Source organism: Fusarium venenatum, assembly GCF_020744135.1.
Source record: "Fusarium venenatum strain MPI-CAGE-CH-0201 chromosome Unknown EDB82scaffold_2, whole genome shotgun sequence".
Classification (NCBI taxonomy): domain Eukaryota; kingdom Fungi; phylum Ascomycota; class Sordariomycetes; order Hypocreales; family Nectriaceae; genus Fusarium; species Fusarium venenatum.
This window is the reverse complement of record NW_027072130.1, coordinates 7,447,726-7,474,808: the sequence shown is the minus strand read 5'-3', so window position 1 is coordinate 7,474,808 and position 27,083 is coordinate 7,447,726. Positions and strand designations below refer to the sequence as shown.

General features: G+C 47.8%; 11 protein-coding genes across 11 annotated transcripts; 3 read left to right on the top strand and 8 right to left on the bottom strand.

Moving 5' to 3' along the window:
• Positions 1 to 56: 56 nt before the first annotated feature.
• On the bottom strand, positions 57 to 2,065 carry EDB82DRAFT_187715 (uncharacterized protein). The gene has a single exon (XM_025735938.2). The coding sequence runs from the start codon at positions 1,696 to 1,698 to the stop codon at positions 124 to 126; it is 1,575 nt and encodes a 524-aa protein (XP_025586594.2). The 5' UTR covers positions 1,699 to 2,065; the 3' UTR covers positions 57 to 123.
• Positions 2,066 to 6,092: 4,027 nt separating this feature from the next.
• Positions 6,093 to 8,601, top strand: EDB82DRAFT_187703 (uncharacterized protein). The gene is made up of 3 exons (XM_025735937.2): positions 6,093 to 6,402; positions 6,584 to 7,059; positions 7,121 to 8,601. The coding sequence occupies exons 1-3, from the start codon at positions 6,330 to 6,332 to the stop codon at positions 8,384 to 8,386; spliced, it is 1,815 nt and encodes a 604-aa protein (XP_025586593.1). The 5' UTR covers positions 6,093 to 6,329; the 3' UTR covers positions 8,387 to 8,601.
• Positions 8,602 to 9,123: 522 nt separating this feature from the next.
• EDB82DRAFT_187648 (uncharacterized protein) lies at positions 9,124 to 10,736 on the top strand. The gene is made up of 2 exons (XM_025735936.2): positions 9,124 to 10,191; positions 10,242 to 10,736. The coding sequence occupies exons 1-2, from the start codon at positions 9,567 to 9,569 to the stop codon at positions 10,457 to 10,459; spliced, it is 843 nt and encodes a 280-aa protein (XP_025586592.2). The 5' UTR covers positions 9,124 to 9,566; the 3' UTR covers positions 10,460 to 10,736.
• Positions 10,737 to 10,752: 16 nt separating this feature from the next.
• Positions 10,753 to 12,435, bottom strand: EDB82DRAFT_501126 (fungal chitosanase of glycosyl hydrolase group 75-domain-containing protein). The gene is made up of 4 exons (XM_025735935.2): positions 11,791 to 12,435; positions 11,396 to 11,733; positions 11,012 to 11,347; positions 10,753 to 10,960 (listed from the first exon to the last, which is right to left on the bottom strand). The coding sequence occupies exons 1-4, from the start codon at positions 11,951 to 11,953 to the stop codon at positions 10,919 to 10,921; spliced, it is 879 nt and encodes a 292-aa protein (XP_025586591.2). The 5' UTR covers positions 11,954 to 12,435; the 3' UTR covers positions 10,753 to 10,918.
• A 628-nt stretch (positions 12,436 to 13,063) lies between these two features.
• EDB82DRAFT_501123 (uncharacterized protein) lies at positions 13,064 to 14,349 on the top strand. The gene is made up of 2 exons (XM_025735934.2): positions 13,064 to 14,071; positions 14,122 to 14,349. Exons 1-2 carry the CDS (start codon positions 13,164 to 13,166, stop codon positions 14,246 to 14,248), a joined length of 1,035 nt encoding a protein of 344 aa, XP_025586590.2. The 5' UTR covers positions 13,064 to 13,163; the 3' UTR covers positions 14,249 to 14,349.
• Positions 14,350 to 15,449, bottom strand: EDB82DRAFT_537131 (uncharacterized protein; the record flags this gene model as incomplete). Its single annotated transcript, XM_065609291.1, has 2 exons — positions 14,350 to 14,830; positions 15,189 to 15,449. 2 exons carry the CDS (start codon positions 15,447 to 15,449, stop codon positions 14,438 to 14,440), a joined length of 654 nt encoding a protein of 217 aa, XP_065464997.1. The 3' UTR covers positions 14,350 to 14,437.
• A 417-nt stretch (positions 15,450 to 15,866) lies between these two features.
• On the bottom strand, positions 15,867 to 16,325 carry EDB82DRAFT_525311 (uncharacterized protein; the record flags this gene model as incomplete). The annotated part of the gene is made up of 1 exon (XM_025735929.2): positions 15,867 to 16,325. The coding sequence occupies one exon, from the start codon at positions 16,323 to 16,325 to the stop codon at positions 15,867 to 15,869; it is 459 nt and encodes a 152-aa protein (XP_025586587.2).
• A 1,475-nt stretch (positions 16,326 to 17,800) lies between these two features.
• EDB82DRAFT_187633 (uncharacterized protein) lies at positions 17,801 to 18,994 on the bottom strand. The gene is made up of 2 exons (XM_025735927.2): positions 18,490 to 18,994; positions 17,801 to 18,391 (listed from the first exon to the last, which is right to left on the bottom strand). Exons 1-2 carry the CDS (start codon positions 18,708 to 18,710, stop codon positions 17,914 to 17,916), a joined length of 699 nt encoding a protein of 232 aa, XP_025586585.2. The 5' UTR covers positions 18,711 to 18,994; the 3' UTR covers positions 17,801 to 17,913.
• Positions 18,995 to 20,087: 1,093 nt separating this feature from the next.
• Positions 20,088 to 20,395, bottom strand: EDB82DRAFT_525308 (uncharacterized protein; the record flags this gene model as incomplete). The annotated part of the gene is made up of 2 exons (XM_025735926.2): positions 20,088 to 20,224; positions 20,281 to 20,395. 2 exons carry the CDS (start codon positions 20,393 to 20,395, stop codon positions 20,088 to 20,090), a joined length of 252 nt encoding a protein of 83 aa, XP_025586584.1.
• Positions 20,396 to 21,310: 915 nt separating this feature from the next.
• EDB82DRAFT_525307 (uncharacterized protein) lies at positions 21,311 to 22,398 on the bottom strand (the record flags this gene model as incomplete). Its single annotated transcript, XM_025735925.2, has 2 exons — positions 21,311 to 21,645; positions 21,696 to 22,398. 2 exons carry the CDS (start codon positions 22,396 to 22,398, stop codon positions 21,311 to 21,313), a joined length of 1,038 nt encoding a protein of 345 aa, XP_025586583.2.
• A 2,093-nt stretch (positions 22,399 to 24,491) lies between these two features.
• EDB82DRAFT_187569 (kinetochore complex Sim4 subunit Fta1-domain-containing protein) lies at positions 24,492 to 26,358 on the bottom strand. The gene is made up of 2 exons (XM_025735924.2): positions 26,274 to 26,358; positions 24,492 to 26,218 (listed from the first exon to the last, which is right to left on the bottom strand). The coding sequence occupies exon 2, from the start codon at positions 26,070 to 26,072 to the stop codon at positions 24,843 to 24,845; it is 1,230 nt and encodes a 409-aa protein (XP_025586582.2). The 5' UTR covers positions 26,073 to 26,218; positions 26,274 to 26,358; the 3' UTR covers positions 24,492 to 24,842.
• Between the last annotated feature and the right edge of the window lie 725 nt (positions 26,359 to 27,083).

The following is a 27,083-nucleotide window of genomic DNA, read 5'->3' as shown; positions in this document are numbered from 1 at the left end:
CCAACGCTTACTGTAAGGACTGTCTAATACGATCGTAAAGCAAACATCAAAACATCCAGGTATTTCATCCAACTCCTTTAAACGATCTGAGCCATCAAAACGCCACAAAGTGACTAGCTCGTACTACGAGACTGTCAACCTCCTTTCTGCACTCCTCAATCGCCCCTTGGCCCAGAGGAAACATTCTGTGAACGCCATGTACCATCCAGTCACCATCCAGAAGGAGAGAATGACACCCAATCCGCCCATCAGTCGCGCATCAACGATGCCTCGTGTGACTGTCTCACGTATAGCATCGCTCATCATAAGCCAGCCATAAATTGGGATGAGCGGCTCTGTCGATGTTCTCAGAACTGAGGGTGTGCGACTTGAAAGATTTCCTCGTTCACGCTTTCTCTCCAAGATGGTGTCCGCCATGCGCCATGCTACCTTGTTGTTAATCTTCTCCCAAGTCGCCTCGCATGCGTAAGCCCTGGCAGAATGACCCATCTGCCCCCGGAGGTTGTGATCCCGTCCGAGTTTCATTGCCTTGGCCACGAACCCGTCAAGATCATTCGGTGGAACAAGAAATCCGTTGTCCCCTTGCTGAACGATATCAGACGGGCCACCTTCGTCTCGGGCTACGACTGGAACACCACTAGCCATAGATTCCAAAACAACAAGACCGAAAGTTTCCGTGATGGAACAATGAAGGAAAACATCACCGCTGGCATACGCAGCCGCCAAGTCCTCTCCAACCTTGAATCCTGCGAAAATAACCTTGCCCTTCTCCCTTAAAGGGTCGAAGAGCTCTTGCACTTCCTTCTCCACGTCGGGGTTACGATTGCCACCCACGACATACAGCTTGAAGCCAAGCCCCCGAGCATCAAGCTCCTTTGTAGCATTGGCAAGAAAATCGAAACCCTTCTCGCCAGCAATGCGGGAAACCGTTACGAAAATAATCTCGCCGTTCGGGGCCAGTTGCTTTCGCAATGTCTCACTCCTCATCCTTGGGTTGAAAAGTTCGGTGTTGACACCTCGTGTCAGAAGTTCAAGCTTGTTTTCTGGGACATTTTGACCCACAAGGTATCGTTTCACGAAGCTGGAAGGGTAGAAGATGGTTTTGATCGAGGAGTGACTGAACAAGTAGCTCTGCACAGCTGCAAACGCGAACACGGCGACATGGCTGAGAGGGGCAGGGAAGAGGATCGAGCAATAGCCAGCCAGATCGGTCTGAAAGTTGCAGATTACCGGGATCTGTTTTTCTCTAGGCTGCTGTCGTAGCTGAAGCATTACTTGGAAACCAAGACTTGCAGGTGATGCCAGATAGATCAAATCGGGAGGAGAGTCGTCGCCAAAGGTGTTCGAAAACAGTGTTGAGTTGCGCACAGGGTATACAATAGACAATTCTGGGTTGAAAGGAAGCGGATATCCAGACACTCTGACTTCAGGTTGCTTATCTGCAGGAGACAAGGTGGGCGACGGAGGTGGAGTGAAGGTGTTGTGTTCGGTATGGTTGTGTGGCGCGACCACTGCTACGGAAGCTCCGTTCGCTCGCAAATGGTTAACAAGCATCAAAGTCGTGCGACTAACTCCATTGACAGGGCCAAAGGACTCTGTGCAAAGCAGTATGCGCTTCCCTTTGAGGGCTTCGGGAAACTCAGAGAGATCATGGCTAGGATATGGCGACATAGCCAATTGTTGAGTTTGAGAAACCATGATGGCTTATGGTAGACTGTTGGTCGGTGATCGTGAAGAAGGCACTGCACGAAGCAGACAACAGGCGGGAAGCGATGCTTTTCTTTGTCAAGACATCGAGGTCACATAGAAAACTTGGAAGAAATGCCTCGCACGTGGATGGCAAAAAGGCCACGAGAATGGAGAAAATGTATTAATGCAAGCACATGAGGCGCTTCTCTGGTATGGACGAGTCTACAATACAGGCCATTGTAAACACCACGAGGAGGGGTCGCTCAACGCAGTTCGTCGATCCTGGGACCAACCAGTCGGTGGGGGTACTTGGAGGGGCAGATCTTGATCGCATGCTCAAGATGAACACGAGCCACGGCTTTATATTGATGAGCACAGTCGATAGAGCTGTCTTGAAGATGCCCAGAGCTTGACTTATCACTCTAGACCACAGACACAGTGGCTGTCCATCTTGGTTGAAGCACTTAGAACCTCGGAACAATAGCTTAGTTCTGTATCAACGACGGGATCTATCTTCACGAATCACTTGATTTCATGCTTGATGTAATAACTGCCGGTCTTTCCCTAGACGCCCAGCAGCATTTTCTCAGCCTAGACGATTCGCGACGTCCTTTAAGGTCACTTCTGAGATCGGTGTTGTTGTAGAACCCTTGCTCGACCCGCGTGTGATTGGCGAATCAAATGCGTCGCCGATACCACATTGCTCCAACTCGGACAGCCCGCCAATTAGTGTGTCGTTGCGAATGGCTATTGCAATTCCGGCCCCGTGGTCGAGAGGGTCTGGGCCATTGGCAGCAAATTTCATGCCATGCCAAACAAAAACCGCACTCAGATATGGACTCGTGACGGACTCAATCCAGCTGAGAAGTAAAATTGTTAGCAGTGAAGACTGGCCTTTACCAAGGCATCGGGAAGAGACGGAGCGCCTCTTGTTTCTCCTGGCTAGGGAGCCATCATTAGGAGACAGAAGCTATTGGCGTAAAATTATGGTGGCGCCATTGCGAGCTAACAAGTCAGCTTTTAGCCAAAACTAGAGCGGTATTACTTCAGAAAAGATGATAATGAATTCAGTTCCTGGTCAGGTAGTTGGTCGTAAGTATTGCTGATTGATTGGGAAAGAGATTAGATTGGGATTAATCTGCTCAGAGATCAGGATGAGTCTCACGTGGCTTATCACGTGGGATATTGATCCCTCATCAACGAGACAGATTACCTATGATCAAAAGTCTAGAGATATAAACAAGTCCTCTGTTAGGCTATGTTACCGATGATGAATAATAAAAACGATATACTGGCGTGGTAGTAGTATTCACCATACCGCGTATTCAGGGTGTTCCATGATGGAGACAATTGACCAGGGCATGTCAGAAAACCGCGCCTCTTCCTTGGTATGCCTTGACCTTTGTACTTCGCATTCCCTGTATTTTGATCAAGCGAAGTGGAATGTTCATCAATAGCGAGACACTGTCTAACGATTCGGCTGGCTCTTGGCAGATGAGACGAAGTCGCTTCACGGTTAACATCAGATGGTCTGGTGTTTATGGAACCGGCCGATATGCTAACAAGGCGTAGCGACCTCGAACCATGATGGATTTGACGGGCCGAACCACCAACATGACCCAGAATCCCAAATTACCACGGCCATATTCACCATTCCTTGTATACACACGAGTCTTACTGTCACAAATGCGGCCTACAGCTTCCGTGTAAGGCCCCGTCATGTTCCCGTCTTGGCTCACCTGCCCCATGCAAGCAAAAGCTCATGACGCAGCTGATCCCCTGGCATCATGACACCGGTAACAGTTAGATATATCGAGTGGGATTAGTTACTTGCAAGGGTCTGTTAGCTTCATTGCATGCCCACCAGGTTGTAATTGGGGCTCAAGCAAACATGTATCAACATAGTAAGGCCACTGTGCTGACATATCAACTAACATGAACTTATGCTTAATGACAAGTAATCTAGCAGACTTCGTACCCTCTGGTGTGTATAGTCTAGCTGATTGGTAAAGCGCATGCTATTCCAGACTATTAGCGAACCATAACCACTCGGCTGTCAAAGTAGCGCTCAGCCGTAATATCATTTGCTCGGGTCAGTGCAGCAAGGTTAGATATTAGCCTCATCGATAGCACGGATGCTTGATTGCGGAAGAAAAGCGAACAAATAGCTCTTGGCAGTACGGAGTACCCAGAGTAATCTCGCCGCAGCTCATTTGGAGTTTAGATTGCTGTTGGCCCTCGTATATAGAGACCCTCGAAAAGGAAGTCTATTCCTTGCGACTTTGATAAGTCGGATGCGAAGGCAACGCTTGTTGTCGCAGCCCATACGCGTCGCAGCCTTGTCGATCACGATATCTCGTGTAAGGATTGCGGGAAGTTGCGCAAACTCAAATTAAGCGTCGCCTCATACCTCATGAGGCAAAGTACCCGTATTCGAGAGAGGTTCCAGAAAGATGGTTCAAGGTTCGCGATTGCAAATGACTGGAAGAATGTCAGCGGCTTACTTGTTGCTTCTATTTCTGTCCTTTCAAAAACGTCTACTAGGTACGTTGTACACACGCAGGCACGGAGTCGGCCGAGTTAGCACAGTGCCTGTTTCTACCCTCCAGGTCGGCGGCACCTTGTTCGGATAGACTCCGTTTTTTTAACAGAATGACGGGCATCGGAAAGTGCTCGAGTTACCCCTGAGACGCTAAACTCCATACTCCATAGGCCCAGTGAGTATCGTGTTAATTGAGACGAATCGCGACGGCCGCTCACTCATTCTGGCTGTTCGCCGGTGCGGTGGCTAATTAGTTATCGTTGGTAGGATATGAAAGCTGTAGGGGTCGTAAGACTCTTTCTCGCTTGATAATCGAGTTGTCTCCGCCTGTGAGACATTGACCATGGGTTTGCGTTAATGCCTCTCTAGCGTGCCAGTCAGAAATCTGTTCAGCCATCCAATGTCTTGAACAACTTCATCCCATACGTACCAGCAAAAGACATGCATAGCAAATGCCTTCACCGTCTCGATTATGTTTCCATTAGCTGCACCATTATCATCAGCTTTGCATACCATGCCACGCACCAGCCAAGATGTGACTACGTATTCGCTGTAACAGCTCGTTACAGTAGAAAGCGAAACCCCCTGTCTGTCGGTTGGTCAAAATCTCGGCCACCTCAAATTTGACTCGTTGATCTACAAATCATGTCAGCCTTGCAGGAATGAACATGGACATCTAGTGAAGGACAGCAGCTGTCATGCGATGTACGGAGGGGGCACGCCGCCAAAAACTCTGCAGCTACCTCGTGTTCCGATTTCACGAGCACACCAAGTTCTGTTAAAGTCGGTCAGCACACGAACGAGGCTGAAGGTGTCTGTTTTGTAGGTGATGGTGCTGGGAATTGCTGCAATGACAGCATTGCCCTGTGCACCCTGCAATCGTGAATCGATGGCGGGATCGTCTCTGTCCGCAGGAAACAGCTGGAGTCTGGTCAGTTCCCCATTAAATGATTGCAAGGAATATAACAGGAAGCGAAGAGTCAATGTCCTCAATCCCGTCCCTTCCCTTCCTTCCCTTCAGTGATATGAGGGACAGTGCGTTGGACAGTGCATGACCAGGGTGTGGACCTTACCCGTTCCTTCCTTGTCTGAGCAATTGGACTACCGACAGATTCAGAGGTATTGGCTGTAGACAAGTTGGTGGCAGTAATTAAAACTTCCTTGACCTTCTTTACAGTATCCACTCGAGAAATAACCTCATTATCATTGAGCAGGAATGGGATTGAGGAGCCTGTCTCGATGAAAGTGCACTGCTTCACCGTCAAACCTTTCATCCAAACCTAATCTAAAGTACGAAATACTTACCTACCTGAAGTACTTTTTACCATAACCATAAGCTTAGCCGCGAGAGGTACCCATGTGGGGGTAGTATTTGAAGGGACCTGGTTTGCGCGGGAGTGGAGGGGCTTGCGCAGCCTTGTAGGAGAGAATTATCACCGTGTCTAAACACTGTACAATGCTCTGTTGAATTATCCATTATTCTCGATCCTAATTCCTGATTCCAAGCACCCAAAAGTACTCTTTCCAGCAGGTTATGGTGGTCGTGGTACCTGCATCGAGCCTCCCCCCCGTTGAGAATCTGCCCCTGGGATCCCTGAAGATCCATCCCTGCTTGCCCCTCCATCCAAGTTGACCAACCCAGTCGAGACTCAAATCAAGTCAACACCTGCCGCGCTACTGTACAATAGTCACTGTATTCATCCATCCCTTGGCGGGCAGAAACTAATGGGAATACCTCACCGCCTTAATTTCTTCTGGGCAGATAGTTCCAATCGTTGCGTGGCTTCAGCGGCTGCCCCTCCACCGGCCTTGCCTTCTCTCTCCCTCCCCCAGAGATAGAGTGCCCCCCTTTTTCCCATTAGCTTAGCTGCAACGTTGAATGAAATCGGGTGGGAATATCTTTTCTAGCCTCCCTTGCATCTGCGACTTCCCATCCTATCTCCTTTATAAACCTCCCCATTCCCTTCCCACTCTCTCCGATCCTTCACACTCGCTAGCATTTTACGTGTGTCGATTCGTGACCTCGTTTGCGCGCATCTTTTCTACAGCTTGTCCTTTACCTCGTCTGTAATACCCTTTCATACCAATTCTAATCATCATGTCTTCAAACGGCACTCAGGAGGCACCCATCGAGGTCCGCCGCATTTGCTGTGTTGGTGCTGGTTACGTCGGTAAGTTGCAGCAAACTCCCCTCAGCGGCCTCTCGCGAGGCAGCAAGCAGAGTGTCTGTCAAGTTCGCGAGAGTCGAGATAATGCGTTCAATATCATGATTGCGCGCTTATCGAGTCCTCGGGAACCATACACCGCCCGGTTGCACAATTGAGTTCAGCCAGACTAACAAGCTGTTTACAGGTGGCCCTACTGCTGCTGTCGTTGCTTTCCAGAACCCCCAAATCCAGGTTACTGTCGTTGACCGAGACGTCACCCGTATCCGACGCTGGAACTCCCGTCACCCTCCTATCTACGAGCCTGGTCTGCATGATATCGTCCGAATCGCCCGTGATGGTGGCCGACCTGGCAAGATCTCCGGCGAGCCTACCACCGACAGCGAGGGCTCCTCCGCTGAGGAGGGCGAGATCACCATCAATGAGCGCAAGCCCAACCTATTCTTCTCTACCGATGTTGCCAAGCACATCAGCGAGGCCGATGTCGTCCTTGTTGCCGTCAACACACCCACCAAGTACCGTGGTGTTGGTGCCGGTAGTGCCACTGACATGACCGCTTTCGAGGCCGTCACTGGTGTCGTTGCTCAGTACGCCCGTGAGGGTGCCATCATTGTTGAGAAGTCTACTGTTCCTTGCCGAACTGCTCAGCTCGTTGCTGATACTGTAAGCACACAATCAACGTCTACAGCGAAGATCACGGTCAAATGCTAACTGCGGAATCTAGCTCAACATGCATCGCCCCGGTGTTCACTTCGAGATTCTCTCCAACCCCGAGTTCTTGGCTGCTGGTACCGCCGTCAACGATCTCCTCTACCCTGACCGTATTCTCATCGGTTCTGCCCCTACCCCCTCCGGTAAGCGGGCTGCTGAGGCTCTCGTCAAGGTTTACAACGCCTGGATTCCTCGCGAGCGTATCTTGACCACCAACGTCTGGTCTTCCGAGCTTGCCAAGCTCGTCGCCAACTCCATGCTGGCCCAGCGTATTTCTTCCATCAACTCCATCTCTGCCGTCTGTGAGCAGACTGGTGCTGATGTCGATGAGGTCGCCAAGGCCGTCGGTGTTGACCCCCGTATTGGTAACAAGTTCTTGATGGCTGGTATCGGTTTCGGTGGCAGCTGCTTCAAGAAGGATGTTCTCAACCTTGTCTACCTTGCCGAGACCATGGGTCTTCCCGAGGTCGCTGAGTACTGGCGCCAGGTCGTCAAGATGAACGAGTACGCCCGTGACCGTTTCTCCAACCGTGTCATCAAGTGCCTCAACAACACGCTTGTCGGTAAGAAGGTCACTATCCTTGGCTTTGCCTTCAAGAAGAACACCTCCGACACCCGTGAGGCTCCCGCTCTTGAGATGATCAAGACCCTCCTCGAGGAGCGTCCTCGTGAGATCGCCGTCTTTGACCCCTGCTGTAACCCTCTGGTTATCAAGGCTGAGATCAAGGAGCTTCTCGGTCCCCTTGCTGAGGGCCACAACATCACCGTCCACGGCAATGCCTACGACGCCTGTGAGAAGAGTACCGCCATCATCATCGCTACTGAGTTCGACGAGTTCCGCAACCAGCCTCCTCCCCCTCCTGCTCCTCAACCTACCGTCCAGCCCAAGACTATTGGCCGCAAGCCTAACCCCAAGTCTGACCCCCGTCCCTTCAAGGAGGGTGGCAGCCCCAACGAGCTCCTCGCTCTCCACAAGCATCTCGTCCAGCGACCCGATGTCACCACCCACGACCCTCTCGAGCGCTTCAACATTGAGCCCAGCTGTGAGGACGACTGCCCTGACTGCATCCAGGAGCGTGAGAGCAAGGAGAGCGGCTTCGCCACTGGTATGGGAAGCTCCGAGGAGTACAAGCCCAAGGAGCGTGTTGACTGGGTCCGCATCTCTGAGAGCATGGCCAAGCCTCGCTGGGTCTTTGATGGCCGTGGTGTCATCGATTCTCGGGAGATGGTTAAGCTGGGCGTTCGCGTCGAGAGTGTCGGTCGTCAGCACCGCTTCTAGATGTCTTATCTGGATTTAAGGCTTCATTTTGCAACGGCCGACCTTTTAGATTTCTTCTCTGCATGAATGCGTCGACTGTTGGCTAAGATTATACCGTTTTTAATAAGCATGAAATGACATATGGACGTGGTTGATGAGACACGGCGAGGAAGATATATCAATGGATGGGGTGGGGATGTGATTTACACGACGGCGTGAATAGGTAAAGAGGTTTACCGGACATAGATTTAGAGCTGTTGAAAATGCAAGAGCAAAGATTCCTGTTATGATAATTTCAGTTGGTGACTGTTTCATGGTTGATTGATTGGTTGATTGGCGACGGACTATATCGAGACTCGGGGCCGATTAGTAAAGTTGGAGCAGGTGATAACCTATCCATATCTGACGATTGTTTCCGTTGGATCTGCGAAAGTCTGTTTTATCTATCCATCTATCTATTCTCGTAACGAGTTGTTTTACGGCTGATCTTCCACCTATCCTCTCGTCGCGGTGATCCTGAGACGAGAGGCTCAACCACCCCTGTTTCAGACCATCCTTCAGCCGTCTCAGCTCTGAACAGGTGCTGTAGCAAAGCACAAACTATCACCGGAATACCACCCCCGGTGAACATGTTTCTTGAGTCTAGCTGTCATATCCCCCTGCTAGAACGTTCTCGATTTTGTTGACCCTTGACCGAGTTGCGTTATCCCAACGTCACATTGAACCTTTTCCACGCGACTTGACACAGAACTTTACTCTCGCTCAGGTACCATGTGGGAACCCGTGTTTCACCAACCCAAGCTCAAGCCCAAGGGGCCCTTACAGTTACCATGGCCATGGCTCGCGCTCCCATAGATCTTATTGTACTCCAGTCTTCCTGAGATCCTTTTCGTCGTTCTCTCCTTCACTGCCTGTTGAACGGGTAGCACATTCGTCTCTTCTTAGTACACTCTTTTACCATAACTGTATCACCTTCTCTTTTCATTCCTTTTTTTTCTAATTATCCCTGTGCTTGCCACGAGGATATATCCTTTCGCTTATATACCGTTTCTTAGTATCGAGTTGCAGGAAACAACTCGACGACTCGACTCCGTCCTGTCTTTTCGAGGCCTACAGTCCGGGCCACCATCGCTTACTTGCGCGCTCTTTTATCCGAGAGAGCCCCATCCTAAGCGCCCTTGGAGAAGCAGTCGCCATCAATATGAGATTGCCTTGGGCCAGTCAGGCCGCAATCTATGGCCTCTTGTCTGTTGCTGTCGCGGACGTGTTACCGGTGGACGACATCCCATTGATGTGTGTGACCATCTGCGGCCCAATCGTCGAATTGACATCAAAATGTGATATTCATGGTCAACGCATGTCGAAGCGACAAGTAAATTCGGAGTGGGTTCCTAAGCTGGCCGTGGAACCTCCTTCGCTGGGCAAGAGAAGCTTTTCAATCATCAGAGCTGCGCCTACATCATTCCCTCCCGAGTTCACTCCTGAAGAGAGTACCACCACATCGCTATCGAGTTGGACTACGGAGGAGACTTCAAGTACTGTGGATCAAGTTTCAACGAAAAAGCGTACCACGATGGCGTCTATGCTCATGGACACAACAATGGCGACGCAGACTACTCTTTCGACTTCGGGGACTTCAAAGACTTCAAGGACTTCGGAGGAATCGCAAACGGCGAGTGGTACATGGCACAGTAGCCTACAAACAAACGCACCGGATCAGGGCGATCCAGAGAGAGACTGTGTTTGTTTGAACAAGAGTTTCGATGTAGCCAAGGTCGCAGCATTGTGCCAAGACTGCATTGTCGTGGATGGACATAAGCAAAACAGTGAGTCAGCCCCCTAGAAAGTGGCATATCAAATATACTGACTTGAAAAGACATGGACATCATCATGAAGTCGTGCGGTTTTGAATCGCGTACTTATACCCCCAACAAGGACAGCGAAGTGGACAATGTCAGGGTCGAGGCGACGCGGCCGACAAGTATGGGCACGATGGGAGATGCTCCAGCAAACACCGCTTCTGGATTGCAAGTTCTCAACGTGTTCTGGGTCGGTATTTTCAGTTCTCTACTAGGTTTCGCTATGGCATTGTAAAAAGACCGTTGAAGTCGACGGATGGTTGGCGTGTATATCATAGCGTACAGGAAAGCATTCCATTTCCTTTCTTATCTACTACATATTTCAAATCAGAAGAATCTCATCAATTGAAGCATTCCATACTGCAGATCATTCATCTGTTAAAACTCTCGCCTATCACCTGTCTCAGCAATTGAATGATTCCATATTGCAGATCACCTGTTACAGCTCTCGCACATCACGTCATTTATTTCTCGCTTCGACGTAAGGCTCGCACGTTTGGGGCCCCGGGTTGCCGAACCAGGGTTTGCATGAAGATAGATCAAATGGTATTATGCTATATGTCTATATGGTCGCTTCATATAATATGCAGTACAGTGTTCAATATCAACAAGAGAATTATAATACGTCTATGCCTCGTACGCGTGCTTCCGTCCTTTTCATACCCGTTCAACACCTGAGCGCCCTTCTGAACGCCTAGATCATCATGGCAGCCATTGTCGAAACAACAAAGAATCCCTGGCAAAGTGTCAGTAAAGTCTCGATAACAAGAATGCAATGCAGCCTTACCATTCCCCATGTAGACCACACCCGAGAGGCACCACTGTCGTCATCACCGCTGTCCGTGCCATTTCCAGTGTCGTTGATGCGTGCTACTAGTTTGTCTCCCACACTACTGAGACTCGCCTCAAAGTCCTTAAAGTTTGTCGCGTTCCAATCAGCACCGTTTTCTCCTGGTACGGCGTCGCTGCCAGGGAAAGCGATGTACAGAACATCGTCTTCGTCGTGGCCGTTGTTTCCATTCATGGATTTGCCGAAACATGCTGTTGCGAGTGAGATGGCGGCTTCTCCCACCATAGATTCCTCGCCATCGTCACCATTCTCATCACCCCAGATACCGTAGAACTATAAAGATTAGCATCATGCTTGTGCCGAGTATGGGTCAACGCTTACCATTTTCTCGCCACACACAACAGCAATGATACTCAGGGGTTTGATACCATGCTTTTGCGCATCAAAGGTTGGCCAGTTCTTCTTAGTGCCCAAGTTTCCAAAGACAACATAAGGGTGGATGTTGGCATCGAGATCTTTTTGCTTTGTGCTGTATGTTCGAAGGCGGCCCTGGAAAGAGGTGACGGATTGTGTGTCACCTGAAGAGCCACAGCGCCCATCATCTGCAGAACTGCCCTGGATACCGTCGCAGTCGATATCCATGTTGACAAGCTTGCCTTCGGTGCCTTGGAGATATACCACATTGTAGTCGTCTACATGGTCACCGCAGTAGACGTAGGCTAGATTGTTAGTTAACCTAGTCGCGATAGTGAATGGGGGCAGTTGAAAGAACCTACAGCCATCGTCGCCATCGGCGCTATGAAAGCCCTTGGCGAGAGGGTCATTGCAAGAACCCTGCTTGACGATGCTCTCTTTAAAAGCCTTGATGTTGTCGGGTACGTCGCGACAAGAAACCAAAGCAGCGACGGACGCAAATAGGAGAAAACGAAGGGAACCCATGTCGATTGGTGAAGGCGATCGATCCAACCGAGAAATAGCGAGCGTGGGGAGAAAGAGGCTTGGGGTCGATCAATTAATTAATTTAGAGCGAAATAGTTTATCTTTATGTTTAAGTTTAAAAAGAATGTGTACCCCAGGAAAAAATAGAGTGGGAGCGCGAGAGATGTATGTATTTGTTTAATTAACTATTCAAAGCTCACGCCATTGTTTACGGCGCGTATTCACTCACTCAAAGTCCCCTCGGTGCAATTTACTCGCGACCAAAAGTAAGGTTTCTCCTTTTGTGAATGACCTGAAAAGGGACAGGAAGGGTAAGTTGACGGTCAGGCTGCCTCTTCGGAGCACGTTTTAACAAGGTCCAGGGGTGGTATTCCCTGCCAAGACGGTTCGATCGGGTCTAGAACGGGGATTTTGACCAGCATTTGGGCTTTTTATAGGGAATATTCTTCTCGACTTCAGGTGCGTATGCATATCCTATAGGTGATAAGACCTGATGGTGCAGACTCGGGCAATTATTCCGCCAAGCTAAGATGGATGCTCCCACGTGTAAAAAGGGAGATTCCTCTTGTATCACTGCATTTAAAGAGATCCAGTCACGATTGGGAGGAGAGTCGAATTAGGCAAATCCGAATGTCTGAACAGTCTAGCTTACCCTACGCTGCCTACGCTTCCTTTGAACGAGGTTATTCATTGACAAAATCCATTCTCAAGGACTACTTCTTATTAGTAATTACTAAATGAACAGTATTAAACTATTTAATCCAATTTGAGCGACGTTCCATCAGGTGTTGTCTGAACGATAGGCTGTCATAGGTGAGCTCGCATTTAGTCCGACGATCATTTCGTCCGTAACATTGTCAGCGAGGTTGGTCAATCGCGAGTGTGTGCAATAGCAAGCAATTAAGGATAAACTATTCTAGTGTCCCCTAAAACGCATGACGAAGCCTTTATCTAGATTATGATAATTTTGTTAGTCGATGATGATTACATGTACATAATCTCGACCGTGATCAATTCACTTGGTCCGTATCGGCCTCCGAACGGACGAACGAAATGGTAAAAACCCACCACCATTTTTGGCTTCAACTACACTATAGCTTCGTCCGTCAACTCGTCCGCATCTCGACCGGTAACAATAGATATATAAGAATGTAGGAACAATATACAGAAAGAGAAATATAGATCATTATACTTCATCTTCATCTTCACAATGTCTGCTCAACTCAAACATAATGCCGCCTGGGAGGCCAGCCCCCTTGCATTCCTCTCCCGTCAATTCATCGAGGGTGTTCCCAAGATCCCCAAAAGCGTCAGCCTATCAGGCCAAACAGCTCTTATTACTGGCTCAAACGTCGGTCTAGGATTTGAGAGTGCTCGTCAGCTTCTCGCTCTTAACCTCTCACACCTGATCATCGCAGTGCGAAATCAAGCTAGAGGCGATGCCGCAGCAAAGAAGCTCCGCAATGAGTTTCCCAATGCCAAAATCGAGGTATCGCTGGTTGATATGGCTTCTTACAAGTCCATCCAGAACTTCGTCCAATGGTGCGAGACACTGCCGCGTCTTGACATCGCCATTCTCAACGCTGGCTTAAGCAGACCTCAGTTTGAGCGATCGGAGGCGTCAAAGCATGAGATGACAAATCAGATCAACTACCTCTCTACAGCTCTACTCGCCATCCTCCTTATCCCCGTCCTCAAGACAAAACGCGGAACTTCTGGACCTGCACATTTGGGTATCGTCGGCTCTGACATGTCGTACTGGGCGCAATGGACCGGAACCAACGATTCCATCTGGGATGTGATTGACGACCCTGCCCATTTCTCCAGTAACGGCCACTACCAAATTTCCAAGCTTCTTCTTATCATGTTTGTCGATAAACTTGCACAACACGTCTCTCCCCAAGAAGTCATCGTCAACTTCCCCAATCCTGGCGCTTGCAGAGGAACGGAATTCGGATCCGATGGGCACAGAAGTTTAGTGGAACAAATTTGGATGGCGATTGCTAAGCCCATCGTTGGAAGAACAGCCGCCACAGGCGCTCGGTCTTACGTCCATGCTGTTGCCGTCAAAGGTACAGAGAGTCATGGCAGTTTTGTTGGCGAGGGCAAGATCAAACCGTGAGTTCACCCAGAAGTAGTGATGAAGTACATGCTGACTAAATTGGTAGTTTTCCTGTGATTATGTACGAGCCAGCTGGAAAGACGCTCCAGGAAACTGCGTGGAAGGACTTGATGGAGGAGTTGAGCTTTGCGAAGCCAATCGAAATTCTCATGGGAGTAACTGAGCAGCATTGAACGGATGGGTCATCTAGATAAGTACAGCATGAGTGTTAAGCAGGAATAATTGCAATTATCAGTATCATATGGTATACATGGCGGTACACTATTGATACTCCAAAAAAAAAAAAAAAAAGTAATGAACATAACAGCACTCCTCAGAATTAACTGGTTGTTTATATCTCGTATGATATATCGTGGTTGTGTTTATGTTGGGATAGGATCTCTGGCTCCTGGGACAATGGTTTTCTCATCGGAAAATCTGACCTTCTTTTGAACCTTCTTCACCAAAGGGCTCTGCTCCCCAACCGGCCCTTCAACTTGGTCCTCATTCTTTGGGTAAAGTCCCCCAACTCTCCAGTTTGAATAGATGGTTCGCCATTTGTTGATCAACAAGTCGATGTACCGGATGTATGCCAGGAACACAAACACACCCCATGCCGCCACTGATACCCCTACTATTACAGGCGATATGTTATCCGTGCCGTCCTTTTTGAGTCTGGCGGCTGGACTGACGATATCGTTAATAAAGTCAAGGAGGGAAACGGAAACACGGCGGACATACGAGTATTGAGACGAGTGGTTGGGCATCTTGGACTCCTAGACGTGGGATACAGGGGTTTCTGGGTAGAGTTCTTAATATTGAGTGCAGAGTTTAATCTGGAATGAAACATGAAAGAATCTTGATAGTGATATGATTCAGAATGGGACCAACTATCCTTCTTGTAGGTGAAGGCATGAAGGTTTGAAGACATCCTCGTGACCAGGCAACCTTCCGAATTTCCAAAGTTTCCTCCTCATCTATCGTGATACAAACTTTCCTTAACAAACCATCTCAAACTGCCCTCCACTGCCATTTGCGTTCATCTCCCAACACATCCTGAACCTGACCAACCAAACCTTCACAGCTACCCCTCAAAGTAAATATCCCTTAAACCTCCTGACTTTGCACCTAAACCGCGGTATTCTTGGAAGTCTCATCGAAGCTAGATTTAGGCTCGTTCTGTTTCTCTGCTTCGCCATCGGAATGCTGGTTGGAGGAGGTCTCGCCCCCCTTTCTCGCTGTAGCTGCATCTTGAATGGCGGCGTAGATGTCGTGGTAGGTGCTCTTCTCGATACGCTTTTGGGCGGATGCGGCGACGGTGACGACAGCCAGGATAGCAACGATGGAGACGAGACCCAAAAGAATGGCCAAGAGACCAGAGACGTGGGAATCCATTGTGATGGCGTTGGTGTCTTGATGGACAGTGAGTGAGTGTAGGTGCTTTCAGGTTGTTATCCTGAGTAGATGTTTTGGTGAATGATGGAGGCAGATTTGGGGGGTTTAAGACTGATGTTATATATTGCATTGCTACCAGGTTCAAGGTGGCTGGTATTCTCCATACAAAGTGTAAATGGCATGATGAGCGCTGCGGCATGGAATATTGATTCGTTGATTCGAGTGTTAAACTTGTTGAGAAGATTTGTATTTGTGTGTCACGTAGCGCAGCGTGCTTGGAAGAAGCCTCACTGAGCTTGATAAAGAAAAATCATGCCATACGTCGTGAAGCCAACATGTTCACAAGATAGAGGAGAAATGTGGTCATCCGATAAATGTATTATAGTAAAAAAAAGAAGCATGGCCCCGTCATGCCAGCTACAAGTCCGGCTCATCATCACTGTCTTCTCCAACAACAAAATCTCCTCGTGTTTCTTCCACCGACCCAGAAGGTCGTAGGGATGAAGAGACATCAGACTCCAGAATAAACTGCTGCATCTCCTCAGACGCAGCTCCCATTCCATCCTCTCTGTCCCTCAGCGGGTGAACATGCTGAAAGTCGATCTCTGATTTCCACACTCGAAACCAGATGAGAAGCAAGGTGCACCAAGTGAAGACACTTGCTGCTACCATGAAGACGAAGATAGATTCATCAATAGTATCAGAAAACCCGCCTCTCCAGTGATGGTATACTGGTGTTCGTACTGGCGGCGGCGTGTACCAGGGAATAGGAGTCGGGACGGGATTCTTGCGCGTTTCGTTGCCCGTTATGCGGAGGAATGTGGGATGTAAGACATGCCTTGCCATTCCGTGGAAGAAGCCCTCAAAGGGATTCATTTTCTTTTTGGGCGTCTTGGTAAAGAAATAAGAGCGGATATTGGTATTAAGGACGTGAACTTTTGTAGGTATCTGTAAGTGTCAGTACGAGCTTCTTTAATGTCAAGGATATCTAACTTACAGCAACGAAGTCGAGCTTGGGCTAGTTCTAGAGAAACAAGAGCAAGATGCTTGATCATAGAATTTTGGACAGATAAATTGGTGACATGAAAACCTTGACTTCGATATGTTGTGTTTTGTTTCTGAAGGCAAGATAAAAAATGGTCAAAGTTTATCAACACCAAAGTCCAATATTTTCTGCCGCAGACAAGGAAATGCGCCCGACTCAAAATACTTTCATACTCAAATTTGCTGCAGTGATCTTATAAAAAGAAGCCCCGGGACTCTCACATAATCAGAAGCTACTACTTTGAACATCAAGATCATTTTCTACCTACATTTTACAAGCTTTATATTGAGCCCTTAACAAAATGAAACGCGAACGATTCCCCTCACCCATGCCCGAATACTCTGCCATTCACCCAAACAAGCGTCGATTCGTATCGACCCCTAACAGAAACGGCGAAAGAATATGTTCCAGGTTGGCGGGCAGACGCACCGGAACGCAGCGTCGACACATACCCTCCCTGAAGAGGTCTAGAGTGGCTCTTCAGGACTACAAGGTACTGCTAGCTCTGTTAAGTCTTACCATAGAGGACAAAACACAAGTAGAAGTGCCTGGATATGTCCTACTAGATACAGAAGATAGTATGGGAATCAGCGACCCTGAACCCTCATCAAACACTCCTGCATCCCCGAATCCTGTCGAAGCGGAGCACCCTACGCTGTTCTCGTTACATAAAAGGATCAGAGGTTTCTATGAAGAACGAGCGAAAAGAAAGCAAAAGAATGAGACCATGCATGAGGAAACAGATCCCGATATCCCTATGAGTACTGCTTGAGGCATGGCCCCTGGAGGAGCTTATAAATGATGGGGGCATGTATATAATGGGACATGTCTGCTGCTGTATTTCTGGGGCACTACTGTTACGTCCGCTACTATTTCTCATCAACAAGGCCGAATGTCTCACTATATATTTATACTATATTTTGTTTTCACCTTTGGTTTCCGCCATAAACACGTAACTTATCACGGCGGACCAGACACTCTCACTCTCTTGTCAAGATCTAAAGTGCTTTGTCAGCTATAATAAGTTATGTGCTTGTGGCGGAAGCTGGAGGTCAAAATGAAATATGGTATCTATGCGAATATATAGATCAAAAGACTCTTTTGTATCTAATCAATTGTTGCACTGTTATGCTAGTATTTCCCATTTTCAACCACGGAATGCTATATACATCATTAATGTCGTGACTCTGTAAGTACCTAGATAAGGTATAGTAAAGAGAAGGAATCCGAACTTGACTCGAGTTGATGTGCCTGCATCATTAATATCTTCGCTTCTCTCTTTTTGTATTATTCCCCAGCCTGGCTTGTCGCCCGAGAACGGCCCCCGACGACTCCGCCATAAATCCGCTATAAATCCACAAAAAATTACTCCCCAACAAAGACATCTCCATAGTACTGTATAGTTAGTTGCTGCCCAGTCTAGATGAATGTCATCTTTAATATGGCATCACTATCAATGACACGCTCCCTGTAACCCTCGCAGGCAATTTTGACAAAAGCCCTTGCCATGTGAGAGACCTCAACGCCGATAATTGACCGCCCTCCAACAAGACTACGTCTCTTCCTTGGGATGGCATCTGGTGAGGCGAGTAGGATGGTGCTGGGCCTCAAGATCCAAGCGCTAAACGTTTCAGGGCTGGCGTCTGCAATCTCGCATAAGCCCTTTTCGGCCTCCGACTTGGGCTTGCGCGGGTCCCCAAGCGAAAGCAGTGAAGATGATCTTGACTTGTTGCTGGCAAATACAAAGTTGAACTTTTGGCCTGCTGGCGTTTTGGGCGCGATGCGCTCGCTCATGATTTTGGCGGCGTATAAAGGTAGTTGAACATTGACGTGGTGAAGATAGGCCTTGTCTTTGTGTGAGTGGGAGTGGGAGGGATCTGGACGAGCTCCAATAGCCCTATATGAGCGTTAACCTATGTTTCTTGTATTGTCTCATGGTTATGAGACTAGACTGAGTCTCAGTCTGAGACTGGGATTGAGGCTCAAAATACATACCATAAACAGGCTGAAGATCCTTCAATTCGTCGTAAGAGATCATCGGAATACCGTGAAAAGTCCTGAACCATGATAACATCGGCTTTTGGGTGACTCTCAATATCCATTATGACGGCTTTTCGTGTGAGGATCACGACTTTTGTGATGCGCGCATCGGAGAGACATTGCTTGACTATGTCGTTGCCGACCAATCCGGTTGCCCCTGTAACCACGACCTTCATTTCGAGACCAGAAGGTATATAGTGTTGTATGAAATAGTGATAGAATAGAATGACTTCAAGTCAGGGAAGAAAGAGAAGAGAATAGCGAAGAAAACAAGAAAACAATTAATGGTTCACCCCGTAAAGTAGACCGCGGCGTGTGTCTGTCTGTCTCCAAGATAATCCTGGTTCTTGCGGGCCGCTTTCGCCTTGCTAACGGCTGGAAAAAATTAAAAGGGCCGGAGCCAAAAAAAAAGAGACACTGTGGCAACGATATTAAAGTTGAATTGTACTCTTGGGTAGTATGTCTAGACTGTTCTTATTCCATGTAATTTCATCTCAATTTGATCTTGGCTTGCATCTAAGAAAGCCAAGTAAGAAAGCCAATATTATAACTTGACCGCTTTAAAGAGTTGTTGAATTCAACTGCCGGTAGTCTTAGCTTTCATCCTTAAAATAGAGGATTTAATAGTTAATATAGTCTAGCAGGTACATCCTTCCTACAGTGACTCGTCCTGAATCTGTCAAAATTGTCTTCAAGTTTCTCTTGATCGACGGCTCCCGACGGGGTCACCCGGTTATGCAACGGGAATAGACTGCAGAATCTGTCACTGGCTCTTGATCTTTTTTCATGACGCCAAGAAATGAGACATTCCTCGATAATTATTGGCTGATATGAATATGTTAGTTATAGACAATCCGTGCTGTCAAGGAAGATGCCTTCAAACAATTGACAGACAACAAAAAAAGAACACCACACCACAACACATAACAAAACAAAACAAAACTACCCATCATAAGATCTCCATCACTTGACGGACCCGTCAGAGTTAGCATACACAACATTGTGTGCCGATCTTCCGTCTTTGCCGATATGCTATGCCCAATACTGCAAGCACACGTTTCATTGAGCAATGAAACACCCGCCCTACCATGCAAACGCCTCTGACAAAATGTCACTTTGTCAAGCCCAAGCTTTGTGGAAATGGAAAAGAGATGCCTAGCGCGCCTTGGAATTAATTACTCACGTCAAAAGAACAGTAAACAAATACTGTGGCTTTAGCTGTGACTGAGAGGCGTAGGGGGTTCTCGATAATAACAACAACAAAGAAATGGTAGTCAATAGTAATCAGAGTTATGACACAAATGATACAGTGTAAGAAGTCATCATATCTTTAATACCTGCCAGCAGTGAAACCTGGTCCAAACCCAAATCTCCGCTTGACCGCATGAACGTTCGGATCCGAGATCCGGGTCCGGGAATATCATCACAAATACATAGTACAAAGTACGTAGTGGACATGGAGACTGAAGTTCACCATACCAAGCAAAGAATGTTAAAAAGTTTAACAAGTATTATTATTCCGTGGATATCATAAAAACAGGTAATCAGATTACTTAAGCAGCTCGGCTGCCCTCGAGGTTCTCCGCGGCGCTCTTGCTTCGGGGGTCGCTCTCCTGGCCGTAGTGGTTGACGTCTCCGCCAAGAGCATCAATCTCCTTCTTGCTGTTCTCCTTGCTAGCCTCGCTTGTGTCTGTGCGTTTCTGTCAGTCATTGAACATACAACCTGGGGTAGAGTAGAGTACATACTGGGGTTGGACAGGTTCGCCTTGTGGCCTTGAATCTTGTTGGAGATCTCCTCTTTTCCGGTGCGAAGCTCCTGCATGTCATTGGACAGGACAGATCGGTTTCCAGCAGAGTCCATTATTGCGGTGTTGTTTTTGGTGATGAACTTAGTAAGTAGTGTATAATAATGTGATGATTTAGCCTTGACAGGTATTTTCAAAAACTGATAATGATTATCTGTTGCATCCAGAAAACATTCCCTCTTTATACACATCTTAAAACCATTAACATGCCCATGACGTTTTCCCTTTTGCGGTTATGTCATGTCCTATCGAAACAGGGACATTTCCATCTCCTGAAGTCTGGGCAATCGTCAAGGAGGGGTTTGTGGGTGTCCAGTGTTTGGCTCTGTGTGGCTGGATCTGTGCCAGTATGGAGCTCGGGATGACATAGCCAGTCATGCATAATTCTGGGGTGCCACAACAACAATAACTCAACCATTTGACACCTCAATCATGGCAGAGTGTGAGTGTTTATTTCCGACTCCCAGGTCAGGAGTTCAACATCTCGATCAATTGCCAGCCTCGTCTTGTCCAACATTGCTTGCTTTGTGAAGCATCAAAGTATACGTAAAACACCAATCCAACATCCGAGCGAGCGTATCTCTCGGTAAAAAATAACTACCACAGTCTTCCAAGCTGTTTTGTGAAACAGCCTCCTCGTCGTAACTTGTACATTTCCTTATCAACAATGACGATTGACGAGTGGTACATGAAAAGAGAGTCTCGCGCACAAGGACGGAAGATGGTGACTAGACATTTTATGATTAGGAAATTTGATCTTTATAAATTATCTATGAAACAGGTAAATATACCGAAAGCAATAGACCAAAATAAATGCTCACTGAATGAATGTATAACCACCAACAATTTGTACTGCCCAACAACACCTCCCTCCCAATGAACAGCTGTACCCCTTAGAAATATTTTGACACTATGAATTAGTTAATCTATACAGATCTGTATCCATCTTCAACCTATTCATCACGCATATCTCATTTCGATTCCTGCTGTGGCTGTTGCACGTTCAATATCTCGGGACCGATACTTGGATTGCGCTGTACATGATGCTCTGGACCAGCGCTCATCTCTTGGCGAGCCATTGCAGTCCCATCCATTTCCTGAACAGGAACCATCTGCGGTTGCTGGTACGGTTGCTGGTACGGCGGAAGACCAGGACTGTTTGCATAGCTCCCGTGATCTGAGAATTGCGCGTATGACTGAGGTCTTTCGGACTGAGAGAATTGGGACGAGTGCTTCTGGAACTGATCGTTCGATGAAACACCGCTATAATGTGGATTCATGACCGTGGGTGTCGAGTTGAATGATTCTGATATCAGTTAGTACTCAATAACGCGACACGTCTACATGCTTGCTTACGTTGGTAACCACTCATCGGAGAATGAGCAGCGAATGTGCCTTGGTGGATGGGACCACTCATGGGTGACTGTGGATGATCACTTCCTGCTGGACCAAGTGCTGGTGCAGTTGAAGCTGCTTGAAGCGCCTTCTCATTCTTCTTCTTCTGTCGGGGCCTCAACCAGAAGAGCCAGGCCAGCAGAGCCAGTACAAACAATCCACCAACGGAAGCGCCCACAGCGATGCCAGCGGTAGCTCCTGTGCTCAATCCTTCATCATCGTCAGCACTAGCAGCAGATGTACTTGAAGCCGTGGCGGAAGCCGTCTCGGAAGCGCTACTCGTAGTCTTTTCACCCCTGGGATGAAGGAAATCCAGTCTGTTATTCTCAATCTCCGACAGTTTAGCTGGGACTAGTCTGTCTCTTGGGCAACCCGACGTGCAGGCATTCTGGCTGCAGCATCCAAGGAAAGGCGGGTTGGTAAAGGCACATGTGTACCAGTTGTCGACGCCTTGGGAGTTGTCACAGTCTTGTGATGGAAGTTCGGAGTAAGTGTCAGGGTTGAAAGTCGTGGCGCGCAAATCGCCATCTGGACAGGTGCCGTTGTTCTTCCCGCAAGGGTCGTTAACACAGCAGCCTACGAATTGGGTATCGTCATCCTCGCAGATGTAGAACTGCCCTCCGTTGGTGCAAGCGAGACCCCAGCGATTGCGAGCTTCAGACATTTTGAACTCTAAACTCGATGTTTGTTCCTCAAAGAGGCGTTGATGTTTGTTTAGAGAGTCAATCAGTTGATTCTCTATACAAGAGAGAAACAAGGAGGAGAATGACGAGAATGACGAGAATGAGATCGAGCAATAAAAGAACAGAAGTGTCCCAGAAAGTCAGCGAGCACGGGGCTCTCTCTTTCTTTTACTCCAGGACAGCTCAGCCTCAACTCAAGCAGGGAAACCTACTCCTCATCCGTAAGTCTCAGTATTTACGGGATATGTACGCCCAACAGTCTGGGCAGCATGAGCATGGGGTGGTGGCACTCGATGGGGTCCGAGTCGACTTGAGGGTTCTGCGCCTTCTTCATCATCCCAGCTGGGAGATATCATCTCAAAGAATCGACGCAGCCAGCCACACCCGATGAATCTCGGGGCACCATCATTCGGAAACTCAGAAGCTGGCAATCCCTAGGGCTTAATTTCTAGCTTCCCAGACCCTTTGAGTGAGAAGAAATTGAAGAGTGTTTTTGAAATCCGACTACTAACAACGCCTGGGGATACGACACCATCTTCTTGATGTACCCAATCGCTCAAATGTGGGCTGCAGGATACCTTTAAGCATACAGGGAGTGTGGGAGGCAAAAAGTACCAGCTGTCTCAGCCAAAATAAGCCTCTTTGTAAGGATAATCTCGTCTTACAACGAGGCTCGCACTGGGTACCAAACTAATAGAAACATGGTGTTTGGAGAAACCAGCCTTGAAAACAAAGTATTATTAAGTAACAGAAAAGACCTGTGTGCTCGCATTGAACCCTTGCCTGAAACGTAGTGAATATACAAAATTAGCTTGCATGGGTTTTAATCATTATTCGTAAAAGAAAGAGAATCCAAAGATTTCTCAAAATAAAGACGCTCATTTTAGCAATAAAACGACATCTCTTTGAGCTGCAAAGTAAGACCTTTTAGTGCGCCACGATGATACAACTAGTATCAAATTATATGTAGCTGATCAGCAAGATATGAGCTATGCATATGGGATATCCATTAAGACGCATGCCGCTACTCTTCAATAGCTAAAGGATGTTGGTATGACTTTTGGTGCAGCGCCATCCTGCTATCCCATTAAGTAATGCTGTGTCAAAACGGGTTGCGCTAAATGCGCTAAAAGATCCAACTTTGCATCTTAATAAAAAGAGATCTAGAGCCGCAACCATATAGCCATACCACACATTGTGGTTCCACAGCCAGAAATGTCCAAGGTCATAAAAGTCAGTCGCCGAAATGCATCGTGTATTCTTGAAAGCTGGAACATTTCTTTGATTATATGGTTTAATTAGAATGTGCCCGACCAGCTTAGGATTAGTAGGTTGTAAGATATGGACCCTTGTACATATTATAGTATCGCAGCCTCGTCAGCTACCTGGTCATCAATCTTACACCGAGTGTCTAAGCACTTGATTCCAATTTTGTTTGCCTACAATAGCACCAACCCGCCGCAAAGCACGGCTTGGGACATTTAATCGTGGCAGGGACTCAACGACTTTCGAAAGACTGAAGCATTTGTCGCTTCCAGTTTCCCAACGAACCACATGCACCATTGATAATGTGCAAAAATATCCCAAACGGCCTGGTCTCAGTCGTCATCTCCATCCACCCTTCACAGACCAGCACAGCCCTGTGATGGCCCAATCTGCCCATGCTCCAATCTGGCTCAAAGCCGCCAAGGGAGACTTTGGTACTCCGTTTGTGCACACCGTTTCATATCACGGAAAAGCGGCGTTTGTAAATATTTATCCCAAGGTTATAATGCCTACCTCTTCTTGAAATGCCCAATCGGTTAACTATGGGACGCAGAAGACTTGCCACCTAGTAGATCAAGAAGCTGAAAATATTAGTATCTGCCACAAGAAGCCTCTCCCGTTAATACAAATTCTCTCTTAGAAGAGAAGATAATAGGCCAAGTATCAAACTAATAGGTAGAGGTTACACAATTTAGCGCAAGACCCACGCGATGTAGCCTTAGGACTTACATGTCTCTAATTTTGTGACTTTCGCCCCCTCCCACCAACTCACTTCAGATCAGCTTGCCATTTTCCACTAGGCTTAAGGATTGCTGACAGCAGAAGATAGAGGCCGAGATCATGCACGGATTAACCCCACAGCGCTCTGTGGGGGCGAAAAGCAAAAGACCACCGAGCAGCAACATGCCATAAGCACGGTTCTGTCACATATTCCAGCTTTCTGCACAACAGCACGTAACACAGACTGCCTGCTCAGGTCGGTGATATCGCTACTCTGCCGTTTATTCTCGGTCCGCTGCCTAGCGACTTCTCAAAGACGATGATCTACCTGACCAGAGTATAGTGTGGACGCGGACAAAGAAGGCGTTCCTGGCGTATCCGCTAATACCGTAGAGGAGGTGCCAAGTCTATCGTAGAGAGACCAACACATCGTCGCTGTTTAACCACCAAACTGTGTCGGAAACACCTGCGGTGGCTGATCACCCCTAACTCTTTGTCCAAGTTGCGCCACGAATGACCAAGCAGCGTGGGAGAGGTTAGGATTGACCTCGTTAGGGATTAAAATCTTGACTCGACCTTGACTGAGCACGAACCCAGAACAAGCTATTTGAGTGACACGGACACTTGGGTGAAAGAGTTTTAGTGCAAGATGGTGATGCAAATAGTTTGACAGAGCGTCAGTGAAGGGCGACGTCTCAGAAGAAGTTTTCTCTCGCCACGCCCATCCGTCATCCACGTTACCTCCAGCAAGTCTGTGACGTTCGCGGGCGTCTCCTTCCCAAGTGGCCCCACCGATGGCATTGTTCTTTTCACCAGCTCGCACGAAGCGCTGAAGGTCTTGAGCAGAAACGGTGATATCGATTGAACGAAGCCCTGGGGTAGCGATCTTTTCATTGTGAGGTTGATCTGTGGGGATGGTTGTTGGGCTGATGTTGTCGGGTAGAGGCGCATTAAACGCAAGAGTCACAGTGAGATCGCTTCCTCGATCATCAATACCGTTGCTCGCTATCCAACTCTCCCAAACACCAAGTATTGTCTTTGTTCCTAACGCGACTCGACTAACGCGGCAATCGAAAGAGACAGCCAACCAGTCCGCCACGACACTCTTTAGTTGCTGAGGCATACGCATCAACAAAAGTGGCAGATGAAGAAACCTGTTCTTATCCGTCTCTTGCCGTGATGTTGAGGTATCAGAAAGTCCAGGTAAAAGGATAGCCGCATATGCAGCATTTTCGTGCTCAATGCTGATCCATAGTCCTTGCTTCTCATCGTCTGGAAGGTCACTCTGGTCGCCGCGTGGAACTTCAAGGTCGCCTCCAATACCTTCCCCTCCTAAGAGAGTACCCGCTCGGAACCACTCAATTCGCACTCCCTTTAGAGATCCGACTTGCCCGATAGCTGTATCTGTTGCTTCCAATCTGAGCTGAATGCCACGAACTACATCGCCAACAAGAGTGTCGCGCAGGCGGCTGGCGATAACCTCGAGTCGCTGCCCCGTGAGTCTCCTTTCACCAACATGGAGAGGCGAGACACGATGGGTTGAGAAAGTAGTGTTGAAGAAGGGAGGTATTGATTCTTCGTTGGTATTATCAGAAGCGGTATTAAGCGATTGTGTTGGCGATTGCTGAACTTGAGAAGCATCGGGACCTTGAGTACTGAGGCGGGCCATTATAGCAAGCAAATGTGGTGATTTTTGTCCGATTCCTGATACGCAACGCAGTTGTTGTTGGCGGCATCGAGTTCATCACGTTAGGGATCAGCTACCTGTGACTTCCATAGAGATGGCGCATCAAAGGTGAACGCGTCTGCACGTGACTGGAGACAAAACTTAACAAGCAACCAGCCAGTCTTGGACAAGTCAAATCCATACCTTGGGAGGGGGATAAATTGTAAAAGTTGAGACTGCGAAGTCACTCTTGAAATTTGGATGAGAAACGATCCCACTAATGGGCTCAGACAGGTACGATTTCAAGATGTTTCGCTTTGGTTAAAGAAATGATGACTAAGCTTCGGAAATAGTGAACATTTGTAGATATTTACAAGTCTCAAACTTTTCTGGAACGAGGTCGATGTTCCATCTGTCTACCTAGGTAATCTGAGCGATTGGAAAGAACCAAATTAAGTATTTCAACAATGCCATAATATTGAACTGCGATTCTCATACTATGGCATCTCGAATAATCCCCAATGTTTAAGGTAATGGAATGGTACAAAAGCCAAACAGAGCGATGTACCAGACAAATAGATGGTTCAAATGCGCTCGTTGCTCGAGTTTCTTTGCAGAACATAGCTACATGTGGACGGTATGTCTGCTCATGTGCTCAGGAACTCCCATCTCAACGAGTATCGTCGAATCCACTACTGCTTTGTGAAAGGAGAGTACCCAACGTCAGGTACACAAAGATTGCAGACAAGCATTGGGCCTTTCAGTGGTCCGATTTGAAGAATTACCTTGTGCTTCTAGCAGCGCTAAATAGCTGGTCATGCAGCCATGGCCACCCTCACATTTGAACAAAGAAGATTCAATATGAGCCCGATGTCTCTTTCTTCGGTTCCTGGCCCATGCAGACTAGGGACAGGGACCGTGTATGTTAGGACAACAAAGAAATCGAAGCCAAATATACCGTTCGATGATTCTGACACAACGAATGCTGATAATAAGATAATCGCACAATAATGG